This window comes from Perna viridis, chromosome 1 (genome assembly GCF_037379345.1).
Source record: "Perna viridis isolate PV_CMFRI_1.1 ecotype Kerala chromosome 1, ASM3737934v1, whole genome shotgun sequence".
NCBI classification, from domain to species: Eukaryota; Metazoa; Mollusca; class Bivalvia; order Mytilida; family Mytilidae; genus Perna; species Perna viridis.
The window spans coordinates 67,113,641-67,141,458 of NC_142445.1; the positions used below are offsets into that span (position 1 = coordinate 67,113,641).

At 32.3% G+C, this 27,818-nt stretch overlaps 1 protein-coding gene and 1 non-coding gene across 5 annotated transcripts; both read right to left on the bottom strand.

Moving 5' to 3' along the window:
* Positions 1-1,065: 1,065 nt before the first annotated feature.
* Positions 1,066-27,818, bottom strand: LOC148629957 (DIS3-like exonuclease 1). 4 transcript variants are annotated; one of them, XM_088560274.1, is made up of 24 exons: positions 27,765-27,794; positions 26,619-26,663; positions 23,945-24,135; positions 23,276-23,409; positions 22,557-22,708; positions 22,181-22,262; positions 20,615-20,759; positions 19,798-19,927; positions 16,431-16,591; positions 14,696-14,817; positions 14,156-14,413; positions 13,468-13,616; positions 12,687-12,878; positions 8,878-8,980; positions 8,291-8,385; positions 6,892-7,048; positions 5,660-5,755; positions 4,589-4,741; positions 4,160-4,309; positions 3,918-4,022; positions 2,815-2,957; positions 1,865-2,036; positions 1,586-1,711; positions 1,066-1,294 (listed from the first exon to the last, which is right to left on the bottom strand). In XM_088560274.1, the coding sequence occupies exons 3-24, from the start codon at positions 24,093-24,095 to the stop codon at positions 1,136-1,138; spliced, it is 3,135 nt and encodes a 1,044-aa protein (XP_088416400.1). In that variant the 5' UTR covers positions 24,096-24,135; positions 26,619-26,663; positions 27,765-27,794; the 3' UTR covers positions 1,066-1,135. The 4 variants fall into 4 exon arrangements, with proteins under 4 accessions (XP_088416400.1, XP_088416396.1, XP_088416406.1 ...); XM_088560270.1 differs by lacking the exon at positions 26,619-26,663 and having other exon boundaries at positions 27,765-27,818; XM_088560280.1 differs by lacking the exon at positions 26,619-26,663 and having other exon boundaries at positions 23,941-24,135; positions 27,765-27,807.
* On the bottom strand, positions 7,612-7,746 carry LOC148629958 (U8 small nucleolar RNA). Its single transcript, XR_015919387.1, has one exon. It is a non-coding gene; the product is annotated as a U8 small nucleolar RNA (small nucleolar RNA).

The following is a 27,818-nucleotide window of genomic DNA, read 5'->3' on the forward strand; positions in this document are numbered from 1 at the left end:
AGACACTACTTGACCACTTGGAACCAAGCTTGGTATGAATGTTCCTTGGGGTATCCTGCATAGAACTGATGTGGGGATTTTTGATCCTCCAAAAACATGGCAACCATTACTAAAAATAGAACACAGGGGTCAGACAGTAGTTTTTTGAATATATCTCCAAAACCCTTAGGTTTAGCCAAATTCAGACAACTAAAAGTGTTAAGTATGATGAGATATAACTTTGGTCAAATTTTTGTTTTAATCTGTTCAGCCATGTTGCTGAATGATTGCCCTTTTTTGACATTTTATCCCTATTTTCAATGTTATTTCTGTAAAAAAATCTTCTCTGAAACTACCAAATCAATAAGAACCAAACTTTTCTCATATATGTCCAAAACTGTTAGATTTAGGCAAATTTTTTGAATTGCAGAAATGATTCTTATTATAAGGCCTACAAAAGCCAGATGTTGTCAGAGGACTCCCAGTAAGAGTTTTTGTCCTTAAAAGGTGAAAAATTAGGTTCTTTTACAGTTTTCAGCCAATATCTTGAAAACTATAATAAATAGAAACATTCAATAGCTGAAATGATCCTCATGATAAGGCCTACCATAGTCTGTGGGGATCAAAGTTGACAGACAACTCCTTGTTAAAGTTATTGCCCTTGAAAGGCAAAAATTTAACCAGGCGAGTGATTCAAGCTCCTGGGAGCCTCTTGTTGGGGTTATAACTGTTTAGGAATGTACTTTTCAAAACTGTAATATACAACTGAGATAAAAATGTGTATGGGTCTCTCTGACATTGTATCACAAAGTTCCATGTCACCTAAGTCAGGCACGGATTGAATTTGAGGATGAGTGATGATGTCCATAAACATAAAGGAATTCATGGCAAAAAAACGTTTTCCTGGTTTCCAGACACCTGATCCTACCCACCTCTCCCTATTTTCAGTGACAAACAGAATTTGTCAATCATGGACCTCATGTTGTCATATCAAGCTGCACCCTACAAAACATTTAATATTAAAATATACAAGAAAGCACCCAAACTCCCATCAAGAGGGATGGTAGGCAATAATAGCAAAGAAAGTTATTTCTTGATAACAGATAGTACCTGATGTACAAAGCATATAATTTATTTTCATTATCATTTGTTGTCATCATGATTGTAGTGCAGTTTGTTTAAAAGATTCAAACAAATTATACAGGCTATGTTCTGCAGATGTCTGTCCATATTCAGCTTTTAAAAGGTCAAAGTTTGCACCTAGGTCATGTGACAACATGGCTGTCCTTCTCTCTTCTGCTGCCTCTGAAACTTCCTGAAAAATGTTGAAAAACAGAATGCTGATTAAATTTCAATATAAAAAGTAAAACAAAAATATAATGAAATTGATTTTAGCATTCAGAAACAAAATGAATGAATTGTTATTATTCAGCTTAATTGTAAACATGATAGCTTATGCAATCGATAATTTTTAACAATTAAGTTTAATGAACACATTCAAAGTTCAGAAAGGACAAGATATTCTATAGTTGGAGTGCAAGTGAAGAATAATTTTCACTATTTGACCACCTAAATGATAGCAAAAACTATAGCACCATAGAATGACCTTAATTATAGTAGCCTTTTGTTGTTTCGCAGTGTCTTGCTGTTCAGTGATATGTGGACCATTGTTTAACAGTTCCAATCTGACTGACAACGAATGGGCTCTGGATTCATTCAATGTTATTTTAACCTACAAGAAATAAATACATGTATTATATACAATTATGGATGAAAAACCCATTTTCAATCAATTCTAGAGTTAATTCTAAAGGACAAAAAATTTAACACATGTTGTTAAAACAGTACACTTTAGTTTATTTATCACATTTTGTGTACTACTTACAGTGATGTGATTCAGAAGTGTGTACGTCTGGGACTCATACATGCTATTAACAATGATAGAGTGGTCTGTCCTCTGTATAGATCCCCCAGTCCACTCAGGTTCAGCGCCTGGCTGTACATGTATCACCTGTCCATCTTTACTTCTCAGGTAAACTGGTCCTTTTATACCATATCTGTCAATAAAATAAGAAAACATATATATCTATTACATATCTATCATTAGGATTACAAAGTTTATAGTTCAGTTGTTGTTCACAGTATTAAAATCATAAGTTTAGTTTACAACACATTAATGTTTTATTAAGGCATATGGTCCAGTGCAACAAAACTTGAAATAACAATTAATACTGAAAATAATTCTTTTTTTTATTTATTGACATCATGAAATCCCATGACTAAGGAGTTAAATAGGAAGTTAAGAATACTGTAAACATACAAATTTGCTTTTTTCGCGGAGGACAGAAAACTGTGAAAAAAAGTACACACGAAATTGATTTTCAACACTATATAATGCTAATCATTTTTTGAAACTGCAAAAATTAATACTGGCGAATATGTTTACTTGACAGAATCAGAGAAAATTAGAAACAGCAAAAATTAATATGTTTACAGTATCTCAGACTTCAGTTTTGTGACACAGAGGATCAGGTTGTGTTCTTGCTACCATTGGGTTTTATACCTCTGATTATCCTATAACAAATTTGCCTTTGACCTTCAAAATGATTGGGTTCAGAATTTTCCTATTAACTTAAAATCATGTACAAATTGGGTCAAAATACACAGAAGGATGTTGCTTCTAGTATTCATGAAAATATTATGAAGGGATGGAAAAATATAAGAGAAAACAAGTGGATAGTTGACACCATTACTTTATTCTTTCCTGAATTTGTTGGGGAGGGGATAAAATACAATATTCAGAACCCAACTGTGTGCATCTTACAGCATCCTTACCTGGGTATAAAGACAAAGACACCATTATTCCTCAGCTGGTAAATAATAGCATCAACTACACAGCAATCATCACCTGCATCCTTCCCTTTGAAAAACAGACATTGGAACAGCTCCTGTGAGTCTCTCTGGGCATTTTGAGATGCCTGTAATGATTAAAAGATGTAAATGTTGAAAAGACCTGAATTATGTAGTTGGGCTTTGTGTAAAATATACTGTATGAAGCCTCAAGGAATTACAAAATCTTACATTACATTACATTACAGTCTTAAATTACAGACATGCCAATAAAATTGGAATTACAGAAAATGACATCACAATTTACTTGCAGGGTTAGATAATAAGCATCCTAGTCCTAACTAAAATAGCAGTACCAAATCTGTCTCATAGTCTTGTACACCTTCCTGTATTTAAAGGTACAGTCCGGTTTTGTACAATTCATTTTCAGTTTGCTAAAAAATGTAAATAACAGGAAATTGCTGGAGAGTCATTAGGTCATTTATTTAGCCAATACTTTTTGTCTCTTGCCTGTGTAAAATTGCCCCAATAAAAATGTTCAGAGAATCTGAAATATGAAATTAGTTGATACCTTTTCACAAGTAAAAATAGGAATTAGCAATTGCAATCTTTAACTAATAAAATACATGAATAACATTTCTTTTCTGTTGACCACTAGAGTAAAAAATAAGAACTTATTCTCCAAACTGAAGAATGTGTGATATTACAGCCATATCTTTTTAATGCAAATCTCCATACAATATTCTAACAATGCATAAAAATTTATGAAAATTTATCAATTACACAGGAGGAAACAGCAAGCTGAAAAATGCCACCATCCAAACCCATATCTTTAACAACACTATATCAAACCCTAATTCCCTACAATAAGCACTTCCTCATACAGCGATATAACACTGTATAAAGTTTCATAAGAATCTAGTGAGTAAAACAGAAGGAGTTGTGAACAATGTTATGATAGACAGACACAGACAGATATGGACTGAAACTAATCACCCCAAAAATCTTATAGAAGTTCAGATAGAATGATTTGTCTACAAAACAATATTGTTACTTGCTCTGAACCAGCATTTATTTTACACACTTACCCTATGTTTCTGATTGATGTGTTCACTTAGTTCATTCAATTCTTTGTTGCCAGGCAACCCTTCATTTCCTGTTTCACCAACAGCTGCCATCAGTTGCCTATGAACCTAAAAAACATCAGCACATTTTTGAATTTGTTGTCACATTTCACCAGTGTCTATTCAGTGGTTATTTTTTCTGATGAGATCAACTATGAAAGCTTTAAACAAATATAACACAGGGGGTAAAACTATAGTTTACTCACCAAAACATCAGCATATCTCCTGATAGGTGATGTAAAATGTGTATAGAGGTCTAATGCTAAACCATAATGGAAGAACTGATCTCTGGATAAACTTCCTGTAGAAAAATAAGCTGCATTGGACATGGCCTGGGTAGCTAGGCTCCTTAACAGCTGAAAAAGGTTTACAATAGTTATTATTCATGTATTAGTTTGTTGGAAAAAGAAAGTTGGTTACTAAATGATAAGCAATTCTTCTCCAACATTAAATTAATTTTGACGAGAAGTGCAACATTTGAGTTGTACTTCTTGTTACAAATTAAGTTTTGCTGTTCTTATACATCAAAAACATTTCTATATTTACATATATATACAAATATTTCCTACTCTTAAAAATCCAAATACATGTATTAAAAACATTATCTTTTATTTAAACTAATACCATGTCAGTACCTTATTGACAACATCATCAGAAGGATCTACACATTTATCAAGAGATTCTGCTAATGTTTTATTAGACTTAACATCTACTTTGAAACCTTTCACATCAGCACAGCTTTTAAGGTTACTAAACTGTTCATCTCTAGGTAGAGGATGGTGCCTCAACTGAAATAGAAAAACTATTTATTGATTAAAAACAGTATCTTGTGAAAACCACCTTTATGTACAATTTTATCAAAATTTAGTGAAACATTAAGGAGGATGTAATATCTGTAAGTTTTTTATTCATGTTTGCCAGGAACCCATAGTGATTTACTATTTTGTGCATATATACTTATTGTGCCCAATCTTTGTATACAAATTTACCATGTTTAATTGTTTAGTAGAAGTTGAACTTCTACAGAAATTAGAATTTATATCTGTATACTTATAGTTGTATACTATTCTACATACAGTAGGTCACATTCAAGTAAAGGACTTTTGTCTATAGATTTTAAAGGTAAGAAAGTAAGCTATACTAAGTCTGATGTCAACAATAGCCAACCCAACAGTTTATTAAACAAAGGTCAAACTGCAAAAATCATTCACCTATCAAATCTCTTGTAGTAGGCAGTTGTACAGGATATATTGCCAATCAAAACTGATTTCCTGATTATCAGGCCCTCCATGGTCTCTTTTGAGGATGCCTCATTATCCAATTTAAGCACCATATCCACAAAATGAAATCATTTAAGCAAACCCCCAAATAGTTTGTCAAGGTAAAAGGCACCTCCCTTTTTGGGGCAATAAAAAAGTAAAACGAAATGCCTCCTCTTCTCACTGTTTTTTTTGTGAATAATATGAAAAAATAAAACTTTGAATTGCCTTGCTGAATACCAAATTATTTTCAAGAGCAATTGATCTTGCTTAATTTTAGCAAAAAAAAATAAAAAAAAATGTGAATATAAATTGCCGGAAATAAGTCCCTTCAGCATGGAGTACAGCTGCAGTGAGAAGAAAAGAAACTAGGAAACTGAGTTGACATCCTGAAACATGATAATTATGTGTAAAATCTTTTAATTTGTGTTTTTACTGTGTACTTACCAAGGCACACTGTGAAAAGGCTGCAGCAATCTTCTTGGCAACCCAGTGGTTAGCAAAAATCATACATTCTGCTATGGTATCATGGATCTCCATGTGCTGTCAAAAAGAGCCAAATATTTAAGTTAAAACTAGAGGCTCTAAGAGCCTGATTAACTCACTTGGTAAAAAGTTACTTTTTTTACCTTTCAAGGGCAATAACCCTAATAAGGAATTGGCTTACTATTTGAACTCTCAGGGACGTAAAGAAGGACCCACACAATTTATAATTTTTCATTTTTTACCTTTCAAGGACAATAACTCTTACAAGGAGTCACCTGACAGCTTTGATCCCGTCATTACTTTTGTATGCCTTATAATAAGGATCATTTCAGCAAATTGAAAGAATTTAGCTTAACCTAACAGTTTTGGAGATACATGTATAAGCGAAAACTACTGTCTGACCCCTATGTTTTATTTTTAGTAATGGTAGCCATGTTTTTCGACAGATCAAAAATCTCCACACCAGTTCTATGCAGAACACTCCAAGGAACATTCATACCAAGTTTGGATCCAATAGGTCAAGTAGTATCAGAGAAGATTTTTGAAAGAAATAACATTAAAAATAGCTAAATAACATTGAAAAAGGGCAATAACCCCAACATGGCTTAACATGTTATAACTAAAATTTGACTACAGATAGATCTCATCAGGCTTAACACTTGACCCAGACAGAATTTCGCTTAACCTTACAGTTTTGGAGACATATATGAAAAACTACAGTCTGACCCCTATGTTCTATTTTTATGTAACACCAGCCATGTATTTTGACAGATCAAAAATACCAACATCTGTGTTATGCAGGATACCTGAAGAATCATTCATACCAAGTTTGGTTCCAACTTGTCAAGTAGTGTCAGAGAAAAGTTTCTAACAATTGTTAACGAGGGAGATGGTGGATGACGATGATGACAGATGACGAAGGGCGCAAGTGATGGCAATAGCTCACATGGCCTTCATTCAGGCAAGCAAAAAAGGAGTCATCACACAACCTGGTCCTTTAAAGAACTTTTCTAGGCCTTATCATAAGGAAAAATCCTAGATTTAAAGTTTCTTTCTGTCTATATTTCTGTCTAAGTTTTCAAGTTATATGCTAAAAACCACAGAAATATTTGACCTTTAAAGTGCAATAACTTTCTGGATGGGACCTCCCCTCTTCATATAAATTCCACCCTGAGTTAAGTTCAATAACATACATCTTTAGGAGTAAGATCTTGTATACTCTTAGTTTCTGTCAGTTGGACTTGAACTTCCACACTTTCTAGCTCTAGAGCACCTCCCCTGACTCTCTTAATCTTTAACTTTTTAGCTACATTCATCAGTTCGTTGACAGCAAATGTCAGTCCATTCACCCTAAATCAAAATAAGAGACTTACAGATGAATAAGATAAGATAAGGGCCATATTTACATATAGGAGGCATATAGAATAACAATTCAAAAGATAAATGCATATCCTTCTCAAATATGTACAGTAAGTTACAATAGTCTATTTTTCATGAAAAAAAATAATATAATGCTATCTTTTTAACTAGATTTTTTTCTATCATTATAAATTTGGAATTAAGCAGCTAAATAAAATACACTCATACACATATACCTGAAATTATACATATTGGCAAGAATGTCTAAGAAATGCTTCCTTGCTCGTTCGCTATACAAAATGTATAGCAATGAAACAGTTAGCACACTCCTCTTAAGGCATTCTAAATTGCTTAGATATCTTATTTCACTTGGCAAGCTATTCCAAATTATTAGACTAAAGTGTTGAAAAGCTCCATTAACATATTCAAAATTTGACCTTTTCTCTCAGTTAGTCTTGCATTAAATAAAGTTAAAATAAAGATGAATTAGGTTTGATGTGTTAGTAGAATCTTGTTTTCATTTGAATATTTTCCAAGGTTGTCACTAGGTAGAGATCAGACTAGGACCCCTGAGCGTTGCAAGTCCCAGGGAGCCCTGTGGTTTGTAAGTCATTCAACTCATAACCATAAGTCATCATGTGTCTGAAGGGCATAAAGCCCAACAGGTAAGAATTAACTCTACCTGATGACAACTGAGCTTTGGGTTAAGAAAATATATATCACTTTTATACATATGTTTCGAGAAGGTCTAAATGTTAATTTCCATCTGCAATGCTTTTTTATTTAAACAAGAAATCTGTTATCATTCCACTGTACCTTTCAATAAAAATTTATTTCTTCAATTGTATTAAATTCTGGTAAGCTAACATAAAAGAATTAGTCAAAATTATGATTTTGTATTCTATAAGGGGAGATAACACAGTTTTGACTGCCAGTCCATTCAAAGGAATTTAGGTTTGTTATCTATTTTCAGTAAAGAGTTAAATTTTAAACCTATAACAAGATAGTAAACGGTTGAGCAGCTGTACTACAAATATGACCTAGAAGAAAATGGCATTAAACCAAAAATGTAATACAGAACCAATTATACATAATTAAGCTACAAGTCATCTTTTAATCCCAAAATTAACCTTACGCACAATTTCACATACAAGGGGTGGAAACAAAATAAAAGATTGTACATAGAAAGAAATCAAACATTGTTTGACAAATTTCCATCAGTGATTGTTTTACCTATCAACTAATTCTTCGCCATTCAGCCCTTGAAGCTCAGGCACATTATCTATAATATCACTTAGTGAAGCACCATCATGGATTGATTGAGCCAGCTGAAAACATCATAGAATTTTACAGATAATAACAACTGAGTAAAATCAAAACTTTAAATCAAGAATAAAGAGTACCCAACAGTATTTTTTTTATTGACTTCATTATTGCAAGAAAAAAATCTATTTGAAGGAATTGATTGTGTTAAAGTAAATAAAGTCAGCTTACTGTTAACTCAAAACTTTGTGCACCAATTTACTACTATATTTTACTGCATAATTTTTAATAAGTTCTTTACAAAACTGATATAAAATAAACAATGAAATAATTTCTAAAATCACAGTATTTATTTGCAATTTTGGATTATTTTGAAGCAAACAACGGATAATTATATAAATGAGTAAACAGGAAACTTTTTTTTAGATAAGTTAATTTTACTTTTAGAATATTAATAAACAGTCACACACTCTACCCCAGAATTAGCTCTAATTTTCCCCCAACACCCACTAACATGGAATCATGGACTAACAGAATAACACTTGATCAGTTCTCACCTCATAAAACAATTTATACTGTGACCTGATGATTGTTTTTCCATACCAAACATTGACAACTTCATAATTAGAATCTAACTCCCATATCACACTCACAGCATACCTGCAACAGTATCTAGAGGTTATTACCACTAATGTTTAAGGAATGACTGTTATATTGTTTCAGTCTATGAGGAAATAACCTCAATCATATGGTGCACACTAATTAACCTGCAGATTATTTTCAAGTGTGCACCACAGGCATTGAGGTTATTTCAAACAGACCGAAAAATATAAGAGACGTTATTTATAATTTAATTTCAGTATCAAAATTTAAGGAGTAAATCAGCAAAACAGACATGAAAACATGAAGTGTTGGATCAAGCTGAACAAAAATCTAATTATTTATAGAAGCCTCTCCTAACATATCATCATTCCTGTATAGGGCTAAATCAATTATCAATATATGCAAAAAAAATTCGAGGACAATAACTGTAGACTGTATTTAATAAAACATTGTTTTAAAATCTGATCAGGATTTTTGTTGATTAGTCAAAATATACATTTCATCGATGGAAAGTTTTAGTCAGTAAAACTGCAAAAATCATCATTTGTGGGAAATAATTGTAATAATGAGTCATTAATCATAAAGACTTCTGATAGCCTTATCACAAAGATCGTCTCACCAATTGCATATGTATCTTCTTTTCTTTTATGGATTCATGATATAAGCTATAAATTTCAAAACAGCATTATTTTTGGCTTTTCTAAGAAAGAGTTGTCCAACAACTTCTACCCAATAAGACTGTAATAGAGCTTTTCAAGGTCAATGAGGAATATCACATTTATTTTTCAATATCTTTTATAGGGAAGGAGCATCAGTGACATCATACATATGTAGAATGAATGGCTCAAAATCTTTCTGTCACAAGTGACAAATTTCAGAAGTGACATATTTTTAGATTATGACATATACTGTTAGTATGTGATTGTTTGAGGTTTTAACACATCATGTTTTACAGGAAGTCTCTGATATTTTCATTGGTCGAGACATCAGTATTATAACAACATAACGGTGTATTATTAATAAAGTTAAATGTAATGAGTAGTACAAAGAGTTCCATCCCTCATAGGCAAAGCCTAAAATAAATTATATTATAAGTTATAAGCTCCCAGGTGATCATCTATGATTATTTAGACATTCAGTAGATTCTATTAGAGGGTGAGGTGTTAGCAAAATCTCTCCAACAGATCTACTGACTGTCTAAATAATAATATATGGTTATGGGAGCTTATGGCTAAAAACCACTAATTCCACTTCCCATAGGCTTCTATGCTAATTTGACAATATTCAATGGCTTCTCTGGACTTTACCTTAACTTTAACCTGCAGAGGACTATATATCAGCATGATTCTACATATGTCAGCTCACAATCCTCAGAATGGCATGTGGGGTTAGCAGACTTGCAGTGCAGTACTGGTCACCAGAAGTGAAGGGTCTATAAATAGCATGGGAAATCCCAGTGTTTTCACAAGATAGGGGTATATTTAGAAACCATTATGGAGATTAGGCTTCACATCACAAGAACCAAAATGCACCTATAAAATGTACAGAAATGTTTTTCCTTTCAGAAACTGTTTAAATTTTTTAAATAAGATGAGAACTTTTTTCACAGCACTATGAGGAACAGGGGTAATTTCTGCGTAGGACTATTTTTGCGTACGTTCCAAATGCTCATTGGTTGAATTGGTGGTCTGTAACCTTATTTACTATTTTGCTTATCTGTATCATGAGAAAATGAATTAATCTTTGTATCAAACTACATTTCTTTGAAGTTATTCAGTGGTTACTAGGTAAAATCTATTTTTATCTTGGCATCCAGGTCAAATGTACACACTGGCCAGTGGCATGATTGAACTATTCAGGTCAAATTGTTTAAAAGTACACACTTAGCATGTGTTGTTTCATTGAAAGAGCTATATTAGTCTCAACTTCATTCTGCAACCATTGTTATCATTGATGGATGGATATTCCTTTTAATGTCATTTGCATATTGTTCATTGAAATACAATGGCGGATGGATTTTTCTTCATTTGCATATTTGCTGCATCTGTTATTTGGACGAATGGCTTTATCCAATCACAAGTGGTCAACACAATGCAAAATCGAAACAATAGTTTTTGAGATATGCAAGTAGCCAAAGTTTACACTTAATCTGTAATATTAAGAAGATGAATCTGGTAGCAATCCACTGAGCAATTCTATGAGAGAAAATTATGAAGGAAAAGATACATACTACAATGGAGAACAGACTACCCAAGCAAATGGTTGACAGTAGTTAACATTAGGTCCAAGTGAGCTAATTATTAGTTATTACATAATCAATACCCATTTTTAATACTATATTTAATATTTTCAAGTTTTGATACATCAGTATTTCCAATCAAACATGACATAAATCACTGCAGGAAACCCATACTCATTTCAAAGAATGCTTCAAAGGATTTTAACTTTCTTCTAGTGGCTGGAGTACGATTTTCTTTTTGGAAGGGAGATAACTATGATTGTGCCAATCTATTATATTGACTTACTCCTGCCAAAATGTCACAACACAAAATTAATCAGCCAATCACAAAATTTAAAAATTGATGTTGAAAATACCAATAGATAAAGAGAAAATCTATCTGATAAGTAGTATTATCAATTGGTTGTAGTGAATAATCAAAATAAAATAACTTTTACCAAGAATGCTTGAAAATTTGACTCATGTGGAGAACAAGTTCTACACAATAAAAAGATATGTTACTCTCTTTTTTCAAAGGAATCAGAATAATGCTTGATTCTAAGGTTGACAGCTGCTTTATAATTGATCAGCAAGACCTATACATGCCTGGACCTGCATAACCATCATATATTCATAAGCACATATAAGTTAGATTTGTAAGCACATAAGTATCTTCAATATGTATACATGTTGATGTATAAGCACTAAGCAATATGTATATTAATGCTAAACAAAATAAAAAAAAAATTAGAATGAAGTTGCATGCACTGTCTTGAGCAGACACTGTAGTGCTACGCGTACTCGACTCATACAGGAAGTTGATAATGGAGAGCAACCAAAATCACTTACAACATACGCCTCCTCTATATAAAGCCACACATCAAATTTGAAATAAATCCATCTATTGTCAGCCAGATTTTTGTGACGACAATTTTCCCCATCATCCCTCATAGTGAAAAATCCCATGAAAGAGGAAGCTGATATTGGACAGCACACAAAATAAAATGCATGCTCCATCTATATGAAATCATTCAGTAGGAGCTAAGATAATTGTGATTAATTCAGACAGATGATGAACGGAATGTTGGAATGACAGACAGACAAGGTGATTCCAAAATACCACCTACTCGTTAAGTGGGGGTATAACTACATATGTTTTTATATCAAAATGATAGTATATACTGCAGAAAAGTGGCCAAGTTCAACAAAAATTTTTACTCAAAACTGAAATTTGCAGTGTTTGTTTTTGCTACATTTTTTTTTTTACAGAAATTGAAGTAACTTATTACAATTAAAGCTGAAATTCAATTAAGATGGGAAAAATTTCTATGAATGCAGCTAAATCTCCGGCTTTGATAACAGATCCTTAAGCAGGAGAATGTTGAATTTTTCATGAAATATTGGGAAGCTCCTACTGAAAGCAGGAGACTTTTAAAACACCTATGTAAAACTGTGGGAAAAATATTAACATATTCCAAAGTTTGCATGTGCACATTCTTTCTTTCATCTTAAATGATTGCAATACATTTTATTTCTTTTACTTACCTGTCTACACCGCTAATAAGTGAACACAAATTTGCACTGAGAATTCCTGGTAACATATCATATCGTCTATCTGCCAGATATACTGTCGTAGATCTATTTTTAGCTTCCTGATCCGTCAATGATCCAGGCTTCACAAAATGTGTTACGTCAGCAATATGTACTCCTAACTCAATATTGCCATTTTCTAAGTGCCTGAAATAGTTTTACCAGTATAAATATATAGTCATAAATGTTACCAGCATAAATATACAGTCATAAATAAGTATTATACAGATAGTATGTAAGCACGTACAATTATTATACTGTGTCCAAACCAGCCTTCAATAGAAAGACATCCCTCTACCATTTTGATAGGCATCAAATGTCCTTCAGAAGATAATTACTTGTATCATAACTTATCATTTATTTTTTAATCACAATAAATAGCAATTTTTAAATTGAAGTATGTTTTAGAAACAAAGAAATAATTAAAATACTAGATTAGTTATTATAGAACCCAAAATACAGGCAAATGTATATAAGATATGTACTTTTGATTTCAATATAATACACTTAGGTATCCTTTTTTCTATGACAGAGCCCTCTTCCCTTATTTCTGGAAAACTTGAATGTCTTCAAGCAGTTCATAAGTGTATCCACATCATTTTTCCCTATTTTCTCCTTAATGTTCTCATAAACTGAAAGAATGACATGAAAAAAACTAAATAAAAATTACTCTTGGGTATTCCCCGCATTCGTGATCATGATTTAATTTGTAGACAAGAACTAGAATCAACATTACCTGACAGACAATGTATCATCCACATCTTCACACCCTTTGGGATCAATACTAAATATCAAGTGACTTTCACGTAGATCTAGTCTTTTCTTCTGCTCAGAGTCTTCTATTTTCCATGGATTGTCTTTGGTATCCACTGGCAAATCTTTCATCTGAAGCAGATCAGTGCTTTTTACAATATATAGTTCCTCTTTTGAACATAACCAGATTTCAAGGTTTTCAACAAAATATACAGATGTACAACGTACAAAATAATTTCTGTTAGAATGTATTGTTCCAGTAATAGATCAAAATTTAAAAATTGCGATCACATCCCTTGATTAAAGAATACTATACATTACCAGTATTTTTCACACAACACGGTTAACTATAAAAAGATTAAAATGGCAACTGAATTGACATTTTGCCAACCCAAGAGTCTTGGGATCCAGTTTCATCCTCAAATTGATAGTATCTTCAAATTCTTCAAGACTTCCTTAAATACCTAAATCTAGCAATCTGATTTGTCAATTTTAAAGTTAACAATAAATTTGAGGAAATCCTCAATTTAAAATTTTTTAAATGAAGTCAGGGACATGTTTATGAAAGAATCTCAAATTCTTCTGTAACAATCAAAGAACTTGAAATCTCAATTTGAAATCTTGATTAGAAATTTTTTTAATGAAACCCAGACCAGGCTTGAATTACTTACCTGTGCATCAGAGAATGGTGGAACACTAATGTTGTTCTCTATAAGAATGGCAGAGATTTCTGTTTCTAAGTCTCCAATCTTCCCCGGACTTCTGACAAAGTGCCCGTTTGGATACTGTGAGTCTACATCCCATGAATCAATCCTAACAATAATTCTATGGTCCTTTAGTTGTTCAACTTGTCTCGTACTAATTCTAATTTTAGGAATTCTATAGTCCCAGGGAATAACCAATACTTTTCCACCTTTCTGACTTGTTTTCTAAAATAATGCAATATTCTTAGTTGCAAAATGAAGGAATTTTTGCTGAGATTCAGTTATAATTTCTGAAGTGCCAAACCAGACCTGGTAGCTTAAAATACTTACATTCTATAGAGTTTAAGTTATTCACATACGGCAATGTGTGTTTAATATTGCATATAAAGTTATACTTGTTAAAAAATTCAGTTCTATTAAATAAATACCTATGTACATTACATATTCCTCATAATCAAAATACAAATATTGAAGACCATATCTATATATTTCTATGTGCTGTCTAACCTCATCTTCTGCAAAAGCTGCCACATATTCCCTCCAATTTCTCTGTGTAACCCCAACAACTTGACCTGTTGGCATGACATTAGAATCCTCATCAGTGTCGTCTGCTTCAGTTGAAGTTTCACCTGAAGAAAAACAAAACAAAGGAGTTAAATTTGAGAAAAACAAACAAATACTACATATTCTACTTGTTCTATTTCATACTTGTTTTAAAAAAAAAACAAACTTCCTTAACACATACAGGGATAGTGCTGGACTTCGCAAATGTCACAATTTGCAATTTTTTATTTGATCTGGCGACAAAAATAACAAGATGGTAATTTTGTATATTAAAATTGACATGAAGTTTGTCAGCAACGGATATTCTCTCAAATTAAACAATTGTGTTGACACCTGGTCAGTTAATTGACCATAACCAATTTACGACTGAAGCCAATCAAGGATCATTAGACCTGATAACCGTGACTCACAATATCCTCATGGGAGGTGTCAATCAGATGTAAATATATTATTGAGCCAATCAAACCTCTCATCATCTGGTCAAAAGTTAACACAATCATGGCCATCTGTACATAGCCACATACAAGCTTCACAGCCATGTTAACCCATATAATACATTCAGAAACAGATTTACCTTATAACAATATAAATTAAATCCCATGAACAATGAATATCCTATCAGGAAGTGTCTAAAACACTTCGAAATGCAAGAATTGACAAAGAAAAAATAACATTTGTTTACACTTTTGCCATGTGGCTTTTTTGGTGGGAAAATCAGTACACAAATTTAATGGAGAGTCCCAACACCTAATTATGGAAACACTGAAGATATCAAGCAGGAGTATAAGAGAACATGAGATTATTAAAAAGGGACACAATAAATGATCCATGGTAGTTTGCTATAAATTTTATCACTTGAAAAAAGAATCAAAGTTTGTTTGAAATTTATGAATAAAAAAACAAATTATATTTTAAAATAAATTTAAGTAGACCACAAAGGACAAAGGTCAACATGTTTTAAAACCAGGGACTAAATGAACAGTAATATAAAGTCCTTGATAGAAATTAGACACCTGTTTCTTGAGTAGTACTTTATTTTTTTGCATATGAAAGTGACTATTGGTTTTAGATCCTAAGAATAGAGCTGAAAACCTGCTTAATACATGCATCAAGAGTGAATCATGGGTACATGTATGTATGTATGTATGTATATCATGAATGAAGGGGTTATATGATGAATTGACAAAGACAACTCATCAGTGGATTTAATGCTGACATATTTTCTGAAAATTGGCGAAAAAAATTGGTAGCTGTCGATTTTTCTGGCAACAGAATTTTGGAAGCCAGAGCAGCCCCGACATATTTTGGAAATATCTTCTTGTTCAGACTTAGTCATTAGGCATAAGTTTATACTTAGGAGGCCCTCTGGATACTTCAATGAATATTTTTTCTAAACAGGGAAAACTCAAAATTTAGATACTACAGCGTTCATGTGTGGATGTTGTTTAGAACTAACTGTTGTATTGTAACTTCTCAGAGATGTAAATATAAGTAGTATGTGAAGTGATAATATTGCTATTAAGCTGTTATAATTTGTATCTAAGACTTTGCACTTTAACTCAAGTCAATCTATGTTGTAATATTATAATTTGTATGTATAGAACACTAAACTGTTACTCAAGTCGATCTAATCCTCTTGCAAATTCATCTTAGCTACTTTGTCATTTGTTAAAGTTACCTGTAGAAATTTCAGATGACTCTTTAATAACATTTGACCTCCCTCTCCATTCTGACCTTGGTAATAATTCAACAACAACCATATCACCATGTACAGTTCTATTTCTACTGGCACTACCATATATCAATATATCTGAACATGTCTCTTCTTGAGAATCTAGTCTAGCATTAAATACATAAATATAAGATAAAAAATATGCAGATTGAGGAATGGAAACCATGATCACTTTATACCTCCTGCTTTCAAGCTGCAAGGTATAAAAAGGAAGAAGTATACACAGGAAAAATGCAACATATGTTGTCATATGTTTAGGACCAGTATGGTAAACATATAATATATTGCTTTTAAAAGCACATGACATCATATATTTTATATCTTTCAAAATCATACACTTTTCATATATGAAATCATATGGAAAACATATAAATATCATATGATTTTTATTTACTTGTTTTTCAAGAATTAATTCATTAATCAGAAACATATTTTTCATGGTAGTCCTAAACATATGAAAAACATATATTTTAATTTTTCCTATGTATACAGTACCTACATTAATTATTTGCATGACTACTTTTTCTGTTCATCATTTGTTCACTGATATTTCATGCATTTAAAGATAAAAATATTCAATCATCAATGAAGTGTGTCCACCTACACTATGGCTAACGACTATTTTGACAATTCCCTTTTTCCCACGGTGGGCGTGGGCAATGGTGGACAATTTGTGTCCACCCTTGGACACGTTCCCACCAGCCCACAGTAGACACGTGGTTGGTCACTGTCCACATTGCCCACGCATTCTGGTGGTCACTTTTAAATCTTATTTCGTTTTATAAGGAATCGGAGTTAAAAACTCATTCTTACGTAATAATTATTACTGTCCTGTTGTATTATAAGAAGCATATCTAATTGTATGAACTATCGGGAACAATATTTCACAGGTGTCAATAGAGCTTCTTTATAATGGGCAGTCATCAAATACCTGTGGGCGGGATTAAAACAGAGAAGCGTGAGCATTTGCCAACAAATGGAATAAATACAGGAAAACTTTTGATAGGTGCCATTTGATCTCTTTAATTGACAGTTAATCAATTAACGGTAGCGGCAGATTTTAACATAGTACAGCGCTATCAATTGTCAAAAAATAAGTTGTATTACAGAAGAAATTTTGATTTAACGTTAATTACATGTTACTTGTTGGATTGGAATATATTCAGAATACTAAATAGTTCAATATAACTTATATGAATTTGGAAACAACTAATCTTGTAAGATGAATTCTAAGAAAAATACTTTAACGGCCATGTGATGGAAAAAGTGCACCCTCCTTTTGCTTATAATTTTTAAAGTTCTCAGAGAAAATCAGCTAAGATTGGATGTGCAGTCCCTTTGTTTTGCTATGAATTTCTCACGGTGGCTAAAGATGCAGGTGTTCTATCTCGGACTTTTGATTGACAGGTAATCAATTAAATAAAATGTCAAGGGTGTGGTTTTAAGTAAAGATGCAGTTACGTTGACAGGTAATAAATTATAGGAATATTGAGGGTGTGGTTTAAAGTATTGTGAACTGAAAGTGGACAGTTAACTGGCGCGTATTAGCAAACGACACTTACATGTACCTTAGAAGACGTATTCATGTAGGTGATTTAATCATGATTAGACCTTCGTGCATGTGTGTACTAAGATTGAGGAGTAATAAAGTGTGTTTTTTATTTTGGTCAACAACCTTAAAAAAAAATAAACGAGATATATGATGAGTACAACCTTCATGAAATTCGAAAATAAAATCGAAATGACTGCGGGCTGGTGTTATGAATTTTAAATATGCTAAAATTTGAATAATACTCTCAACTATGATTAATTTAATATGTACAGTATCCATTTCAACAACTACAAGTGAAAGGCAAAATAATGCAAAAATATGAAATTTTCAAACTCATTTTTGTCCTGTTTTAGTATTGAAATATATTGGAGATTTTCAGAAAAAGGCCTACTAAGTCGGCACACCAGAGTAAATAAAAACCAGGTTAGGTGTACAATATCATTACATGATACATGTAGCAACTAGCAACTGGAAATGATAAAATTAAGGCCTTATGAATTTAAAGCATTTAATTCATATAAAAACCTAATTATATTAATTCCTAATTAAACACCTGGTGGTGTCACAATTTTGGCTTGAGGCAAATTATACATGAAAGAAAATTAATTCTCACAGTCAAGGTAATGATTGACACATTGTTCTTTTATTTGTCAACCGTTTGAACTCTGTAATAAAATTGCAGATCATGGATTAAATCCAATCAACAGGTTATCACGCATCCACCGGATACCGTGGGTGTGGACACTATACTGTCCACCGTTGGCATTAAGGGTGGGCAAAGCGTGGACAACTTGATTTGTCCACCGTGGGTGAGTGGCATCGTCAAAATAGTCGTTAGCTGTAGTGTAAGGTAAGTGTTCCAGCTAGAAAATTTGGACAGAAGGATACAACATGGATAAATGGTATTATTGATAGTTTCTGCTAAATTAGATGTTGCGTGCTAAATTATAATAAGAAGATCCCCACTCAACCATTTCTGTCAAATTATATACTACAGTAAACAGAAAGTAGATAAACAAAGAACCTACAAAGAAGAGACATGGTACAAGTCATGACGCAAAAAAAACAAGATAACTAATATAATAGTACTCCCTTTAATAAAAGTTAAGAAATCTGTAACAGAAAAGTGTAACAGATGGACAAAGTGATTGCATCACTTAAAAAAACTTAAAAAAATTATGCATGGTAAGCAGAAAGGAGATACGCTAGGAAATTGGGTAGACATGGTGCTCGTACGAAATAAAAAAGTATGTGTGGTCCCAGTCATCCGACCAACCCTTGACTTTTTTTGCCAAATGATAAAAAAAAAAAAAAATTATACTGTAAAAGCAGAAATTTCCGTCAGCATTTATTTCGTGGCTAGAACAATTCCACGAAAATAAGTCCCCACGAAGTTCATCTCAAAATATATATTTCAATTTTAAAGAAAGCATTAGTCTGAATTCAAATACACTTATGTACATTCCCTCAAAATATGTGGCTATAATTTACTTCACCTATGTGTGTCGCTGAGTGAAAACAATTCTCACAAAGAAAGCTTGAATCAGAAGTGCAAAAAAAATTTGTCCCCACATATTAAGTTTCCAAGACAAAACCACAAAAATAAATGTTTATACAGTATCTATTTTTTTAAATCCGTACCTACTAACCCAGTTTTTTTTCTATGAGGTGACCAGAACCACAAATACTATTTTTTTATCTGACCTTTCACTTATAATGAAATTCCTATCTAGAAAGACAAGTGTATAAAATGCTTCTAACCTTTTCCTTCTGACAAACGCCTCATCTCCAGCATTCTGTCTATTGACATTAAGATGACCCTGAATATATTTCCCTGTTTTTAACCCAGCCTCCAGTACATCTGCTGGTAAATAACCACTGTAGCTTTTGTCTAAGTAAAAAATGAAGACAGCACATAATATGGCATACATACATGTACATGTACATTTGGTATGTATTTAAAGCTTCTTTCAAAATATCAAGTGACTGTGATAACAAGTTGAAGAGAAAACTGTACAAAAAAGTTTTACTTGAACGAATGGACGCCATGATCACTATATATCTACCCTGATAATGGCAGCAAATCTTGTGCAATCCCAATTGTTTTGGAAGATTTTATTTTTTCCTTTCAATTGTAGTAACACAGAAATCTAACAATACAGTTTTACAACCTGTTTCACTAATTATACTTTTTTAAACTGATAACTTTGTAGAAGATGGGAATGATAATGCAATGAGAAAAGCTACAGAAATTTTTTCTGCACCATGAGAAATGATTTGTTCATAGTATCATAGTATTTTTTCTCTTTTGTCTACCTTGGTGTGACATTTGGTGAGTGTTTCTAGAATAGCAGAGGACATTAAGTCACTTACCCTATTGGTAAACATGATCCATGATCCAAGTTTACAGCGGAGTCCTGGTTGCTGAATTACTTTTGTTTCTATGTGGTTGTCTATTTTCCCTGTCTAGTAATTATTCTTGGATTAAGTTCTTTTTGATAACTGTTCGAATTCTGGATCCCTAGATTTCCCTCCACATTCTAATCCCCCCCAAGTTATGCTTCATACATGTACCTACTTTTACACTTTGTCTGTATGGCAGCAGTTAAAGAAAGAAAAGTTTCCATCAATTTTGGACTGATCTGTTTCCAAAATGTCTGTAAATATTCCTCCAGTTTCAATACAAATACGTTTATGGTCTTGGAGCCATATTCTTCTATCACCTGTTAAAGATAAAGACATGCTTTTTAAAACTACATAATCTACACCTTTATCTCCAGACTAGAAAAAAATGAGTAATAGGAATTAACTAGAAATGTTTGATAATTGGTCTTTTTTTTTTTACAAGTTTACCATTTTTTTTTGGCGCTGACTGAATACAAATGTGAATTCAATGTGAATATTAACATCACTGAAAATTAATATTCGTGGATCTATGACTATCTTGTCAAATAAAATACAAATAAAAATGAGTTATCTTTCTTTTTCTTTTCATTTCGTCCTATAGATATCCCTCCTAAATGACGGGGAACAGACATTTATTGTATAGTTAACGTTATTGACGTTGTCTTGTCAACTGCCTATGGATATTTATGGGTGAATGATTTTAATGCTACAAAACATTATTTTATTGTGAATTAAAAATAAATATTTTATATACCTATCTTATGTTTTTTTTCAGGTATTAAGACAAAAATTAAAATCAAACTTGAAAGATAACTGTCTCTGATCAACAGGAAGTTGAAAATTTGATGGAAAAATTGTACAAAAGACACCCAACCTGATCAATCCAATTTCCCAAACTTGTTCGTGGATAAAAACTTTCGCGATTTTCACAGGCTCGCGAAAACCGCAAAAATTTCTTGGTTTAGAGTATTATAGCAGAGGTTATAACCTATTTAAGATTGATAACAATGAACATGGTCACTTGACAGAATCCCCAAAATTTGATACCACAGCAGAAGTTATAACCTATTTAAGAGATACATAGTAAATCAGACAGTAGTTACAGTGGAGGAGATTCCTTCAGTATAATATGGAAACAATATTATGCTTCTTCTAAGTTTCTAATTCCATGTCTCTACACTGATATATATTTTATTTACAGAAATAAGAGTTTCCTTTATTTTTTTAAACATTGTTTATTTTCAAGCTTCTTTTATGTAAACATAATTTTTATCTTTAACTACTCAATTAATCTACACTTAAAAAGCAGTATACAAAAGTTAAACAGTATTGTTTTTGTAAACCCAACATGAGACAGGTGAAATTTGAAACGCTCCCATAGAAACATTGTTTTTACAAGCTTGGTCCAACGGAATACTGGTCCGAAGTTCAAGGATTCATATGGAATTGTGGGTAAGACTGATAATATTATTTTGTAAACACTCTGTAGACATCTAGGCCATATCTATCTTGAAAAAAAAATCTGAGATGATTTGTAAAATTATCCAAGATAGTGAATATTCATTTGGTTCTCAATTGTATTCAAACAGTAAAGAAAATAGAGTAGCCTTGATGCTGTTTTCAAGCTCCTGAATGAAGGTGTAAATAACACAACCATTTATGCTCTCTTTGGAAGTGTAATAATTTTTTTTGAAAAAGAAGAATGATCATCACTAATTAATCAACAATAAGTACATACTTTGTCATCATTGGTAACCATGACAATTGGAAGTTGACCAGCCAAATGATTGAAGTACCACTCAGCAGTTTTGTATGTACACCTGTAAAGTGAAATGAACATAATTATTTATAAAGGTGATATGTAGAAGGATACTGTAAATACCAGTATGTCAATCCCAGTTATGGGATTGTTGAACATTTTATTTTGAAAAGCTTCAAATGGAAGTAACTTTCTTCAAAGTAATGTCTACTTTATGAACCTAACTAACACTAATAGAAATTCAGTGGTTTCAGTTTTCATACATTTCTCATATTTGTCCTTCATGTATGAAATAGTATGTTTCATTTTTCTCCTATGAAATATACAAGTATGTATTCAAATTCATACAACACACCTAGACTGCCAAGTAGACAATGATTCCCCTGAATTTCTCTCACAGTATGCATACTTCTGGAATTCATTGTAAAATATTACGGCACCTTTAGATTTGTCTTTCACCATTCTCTTCAATCTATTATGAAGGTTTCTACTACCTTCATGCTGAACCTGAATAAATAATGTTGGTAGACAGAATTCATTAATACTTATCTACAAACATGCACATGTAAATCTTCGTACACAGTATGTAAATATGAAATGTAAAAAAAAATGTTTGTTGCATGTATAACTATTAACTTCCTGAACTTAGCAAAATGATTATTGTGAAATAACAATTTTTAGTAAAGACCACTTGATGTTTTTGGTGTATTGTGATTCCTATGTTGCTAAACATATTTGTTGTTCCATAGGCCAGTCACAGGCATATACAGAAGTAGGATTTATTTCACCATCCATGAAAGGCCCATGGACTGCCTTTACCTGTTTTTTTTTTCACTGTTTGCTAAGTTGTTTTCTCTTTGATACATTCCCCATTTCAATTTTTTGTAAAGTTTGTTCACTGTTAGTTTGTGGTGTTTCAAGTTTCTGAATTTGACCAAACTTCATATGTGTTTATCTTGGCATCCTTATAAGTCACACTTCATAACATCATCACTTGATTCACGGACAATTTTACATGTAGCACACATCAGTACACAATTAAAATTGTAGGTAATGATACATACAAATACTTACACTATGTTCTGCAGTCTGTGTGAAGATGATCCCATGAATTTCTGGCGTTTCTAAAATTTCCAAGTATTCCCTAGCAATCTGACAATCGGGTACTAGATAATGTGTCAGATTTGATGGCAACAAATCAAGCTGGTCTGTATTATAGAAGTAAATTACATGTGTAATGTTTCTTGTGATGTATTTATTAGACACAATTTTTGTTTAGACAAAAAAAATCTAACACGGCTGACATCAAAGGATAAAATTTGAAGTTTCTCCATGGTTCTGTCAAGTTAATGAACATTAAAAACTTATCCAAGGTGGTGTTTATTTTTTTTTGTCCCCTCTAAAATTAATTTTGTGATAAGTAGCCTACATTCTATTGTCATGTCATGAGTAAAATAAATCTCAAATGGTTGAAAAGCAATATGTTCAAAGTTCCATAACTCTGAATGTAAAAAACTGAAAACAAAGAAAAATGAAAGGAAGTTTATTTATATTATTACAAACATTGTACCAACTTGGGTAATAAAATTTATTAAAAGTCATCATTTGAGGTGTGAACAGTCAGATTAACAGACAGCAGAATTGGTACCAGTGTAATCAGAAGACATGTATAGAAAAAACCCTACTCATTATAATACATTGTAAACACCATAATAAGTTTTACACAGCAACCAACATACTAGCCTCCATCAAAACTACAGGTTCCCAGACATAAACGACTTTGACATGGAATATTTTCTCTTCTATAGACCTCTCTAACAACACTAACATTTTTTCCATGGCTACTTTTCAGTCTTAGATATCTGTTGTCTTTTTCAAGGTTTTCTATAACCATTTTGTCTGCTTTTTTAAAGCATATTCTTGAAATTTAACAGCTGTAAAATAGAATTAAAACACATTGTATAAATCACAGATATACTGCTGGAAGTAGATGTAAAATACTTCACATTACTTGTACACATGTACGTAGTCTACATGTACTAGTACAAAGAATTTCTGAAAATCCAATTTTCTAGAAGCTTTGATTTAAACAGAATATTCAATTGATTTGTAAAGACATGAATTTCTGGTTAATATAATATTTACTCTTGACAAGCCCTTCTTAAGAGGGCATCCATGCAAAAACCAGGCAGTGGGTGGCACATGACAAATTTTGTATTTAAAAAAAATCAACCATTTCATATGGCAAATACATCCTTTCTCAAAGTTTAATGTTGGTTTTTGATTAACAGCAAGAATTAAGTAGAAATAAATTACACAGAAAGCATTGAAAAAGGGAGATAACCTTTTCATTTTGCACAAAATTTGCTTGCTTTCTTAGGGAACTTCAAAATCATTTTCTGAGACATCCATTGTACTATTTGACATACAGATCATCTAAACATTAGATTGGAACAAAAAATTTCCTGGATTAATATTTCTGTCTGCCCTCTATATCATAGTAATTGCCTGGTTTCTTCTACATGGATAGTCTCTTAAAATTTAAGGTAAACAACATATAAACAATTTCCACTCTGTGGAACAAAAACAGCAGTCACAGATAATGCCAGATAAAAAAAGCTGGTTTACCTTGGACAATTACACTAAGCTCAGAGACTTACTATTATAATAACTGGTACAGACCATAGCTTGGGGTTTCATCATTGATGGTAACAACATTAGCAATGGGGGAAAAACAAAACATATCAAAAGGTTCCTATGGAATCTCATGCATTTTGTTCTTTCTTAAAACTGTTTAATTACTATCAGGAATCAAAATAATAAAAAGGAAAAATAAGAAAGTTATAAAGTTTGACAAGTTGATGTCTATAATACTGACAAAAAATAAGCTATCAAAAGAAGCATTGCTCTATCTAAAGGTACTAGAAAGAATTCATTTCCCATTTCCCATACCCACATGTTTAAAAAAAAACTTTCATCCTGTTGTTTTCATTCTAGTCATCTATAATCAACTAGAGAGAACAAGATGTATATAGTATTTTGCAGTACAACAAAAATGTTCAAATTTTTTTACTGGTAGTTTTTTTTTACAGGTTTTGAATGTAAAATTGTCAGTAAATGTTCAGGAACCAGTTTAAATCATCTGATTAATCAGAATTGCATTGAGGGATCGTTTAAATTGATCACAGGTGTCTGGTGATTTCTACTCACAACAAATACGAATATTCATGGAATACATATTTAAAGTGTTGGCTTATTTAATGATACTTGGGGCTGCTAAGCTTTCAAGATGCAAATGTGTGAGATTTGGCAAAAGTTTGAAAGACAAAAGGGAAAAAAACAATTGAAGGAAAATGCCACCAAATGTGTGAGTCTGATGCCTTTCAGCTTGGATACTTGTGGAAACTGTTGACAGGAAGCTGATAATAGTGTAGATCTTTTTCACAGGAAACATTTATTAGAAATTTATAATTCATGTTTAGATTGTCAAAAATGCAAATGTAGAAGTCATAAAAAAAAAGACAATCAACAGTTAATGAATATTGTATTTGTTAATAACTGTCATTAGATGAGCAAATAAAAATGAAAGTGTCTGTGATAACGCAATATAATATACACATGGAAAAAATCAGAAATTATGCAGAATTTGTTCATTTGGTACAATTTATGTGTAACTGTATCCATCAACAAATAGTACTATAGTGGAACATGTATTTTCGATTTGAATTTGAAAAAAAAAATAGGTAGCAAGAAGTCTATGAGCGTAAGATCACTATGGATACCTCCTCTTTCCATCACAATATAGGGAAAATAAATGATTTTTCAGCAAACAGGAAGTAGATTTCATACATGTACATAATTATGAGAAAGAAAATGCATCCTACAACAGAGTACCAATATACCCAAATAAAGCTCTGTATAAAATATCAACAGCCCGTGATTTACAGAAGCTGAGAATTTAGTAATGGAATGTATGTGTTACAGAATGATGTTTACAGGTAAAATAGTATCCTCCCTATCCTATGGAGTAGGGGTATAACTATAACTGGATGTGAAACACTAGGGAATACATTAATTTATTCAAAACACTAATTGAATCATTTTGTAACTAAGCATTTACAATTCATAAAAAAGCAGGAGGATAAACATAAAAGCTACTAAAGGTACATGAAACATGCAAACACAGCAAATCAAAATGAAATTATAAAGCACAGACACTAAGCATAAGCATGCATGCATTTATACATTTGTGCTAATAATTATAAAATCTAGCACTGTTAAGCAAGCACTGAAAAATATAAATATGAAAAAGCAGCTGAAGATCCACATCTGCACGAGTTGCATTCCAAGTCATTGATAAGACTTTTAAACTAGTTAAAGTTTGTCTAAAAGAATGCAAACCAAAAGTTGTTCTCACCTGAGGAATTTCTGTTACATTTTCTTTTCAATGTGGCAGGACAGCCTAATTGCGTTGTAGTAGGTAGTGAGATTTAAATAGCCAGTTAATTGACTTGGCTAAAGGATTAATTCGCTGGCTTGTCACCGTGCAGTCTATACTCGACGTCACATACAACACATTCTCGAATTGAAGCTCTACTTTTTTAAACCGTCGGGACTTACTGCTAGAGTTGTCTCTCTTATATTTAATATGAAGATAGTTCGCATATATGCATGATGTGTTAGTACCAACGAGTCGCTTATTAGCTTAAATCATGCGTAACAAATCCTTACGGGAAAATCCCATACTAATATCCGCCATATTGGTTTCTACGAGACAATTTGTTTACAAACGAAGTTCGTAAGTTCCCGTCGAACTCCGGTGACAATCGTCTGCTTGATCAACTTTTCGGTATTGTACGTTGTTCGCGTAAAATAAATCTGAGATATCCGAAATAACGCCAAAATGCATTCTGGGTTCTTCGGTTTTTGGACAAACCATTTAAACGTAAACAACATCTCCTAGCAACCTGATCACTGTAAACATGGTCGATTTTTTACAATGTAAATACTGGCACCGAGAATTAAAATCTGACCGGAATTTAACAATTCAATGTTAAGGGAGAAGCTGTTTGGCTAAACGAATAAGCAAGTCACTTAAGACAATTTAATCGACGGTAGGTGTCAATAAAGTCATAGAAAATATTTTTATTCAAATTTTAACAGTATGTTATTTATGTGACGCCGAGTATAGGGTTCAATCATTGGTGGCAGAGTATAATTTTGGGAGTCAAATCATGCTGTCCCGTTACATCAAAAACATTAATTAAATTCTATTATGCTGATAGATTTCAACTGCTTGTAGAAGGACAAGTTCGAAAACCCTGTAAGCCAATATCGAAGGTGCGCTTTGCTTTTCCAGAAATCTGAAAATTGTAAGGGACCGTCTGATTGTAAATGATTATTATTTCAACGCCCTGACTCTTTATCTTTGAGCTCTCATTCACTCTGTTCAATGGCTGTTTTATGTTATTTTTGGTTATGATCCAAATATGTCACAGACGCACAGCTTTTTTGACAGTAAATATCTGAATATTCATTAAATTTCTTAAAAAGTAATAATTACTGAATCTGTTTATTCCCGCAATTTTCCTCAGCTACTATCTCCCTTGGAAAAATT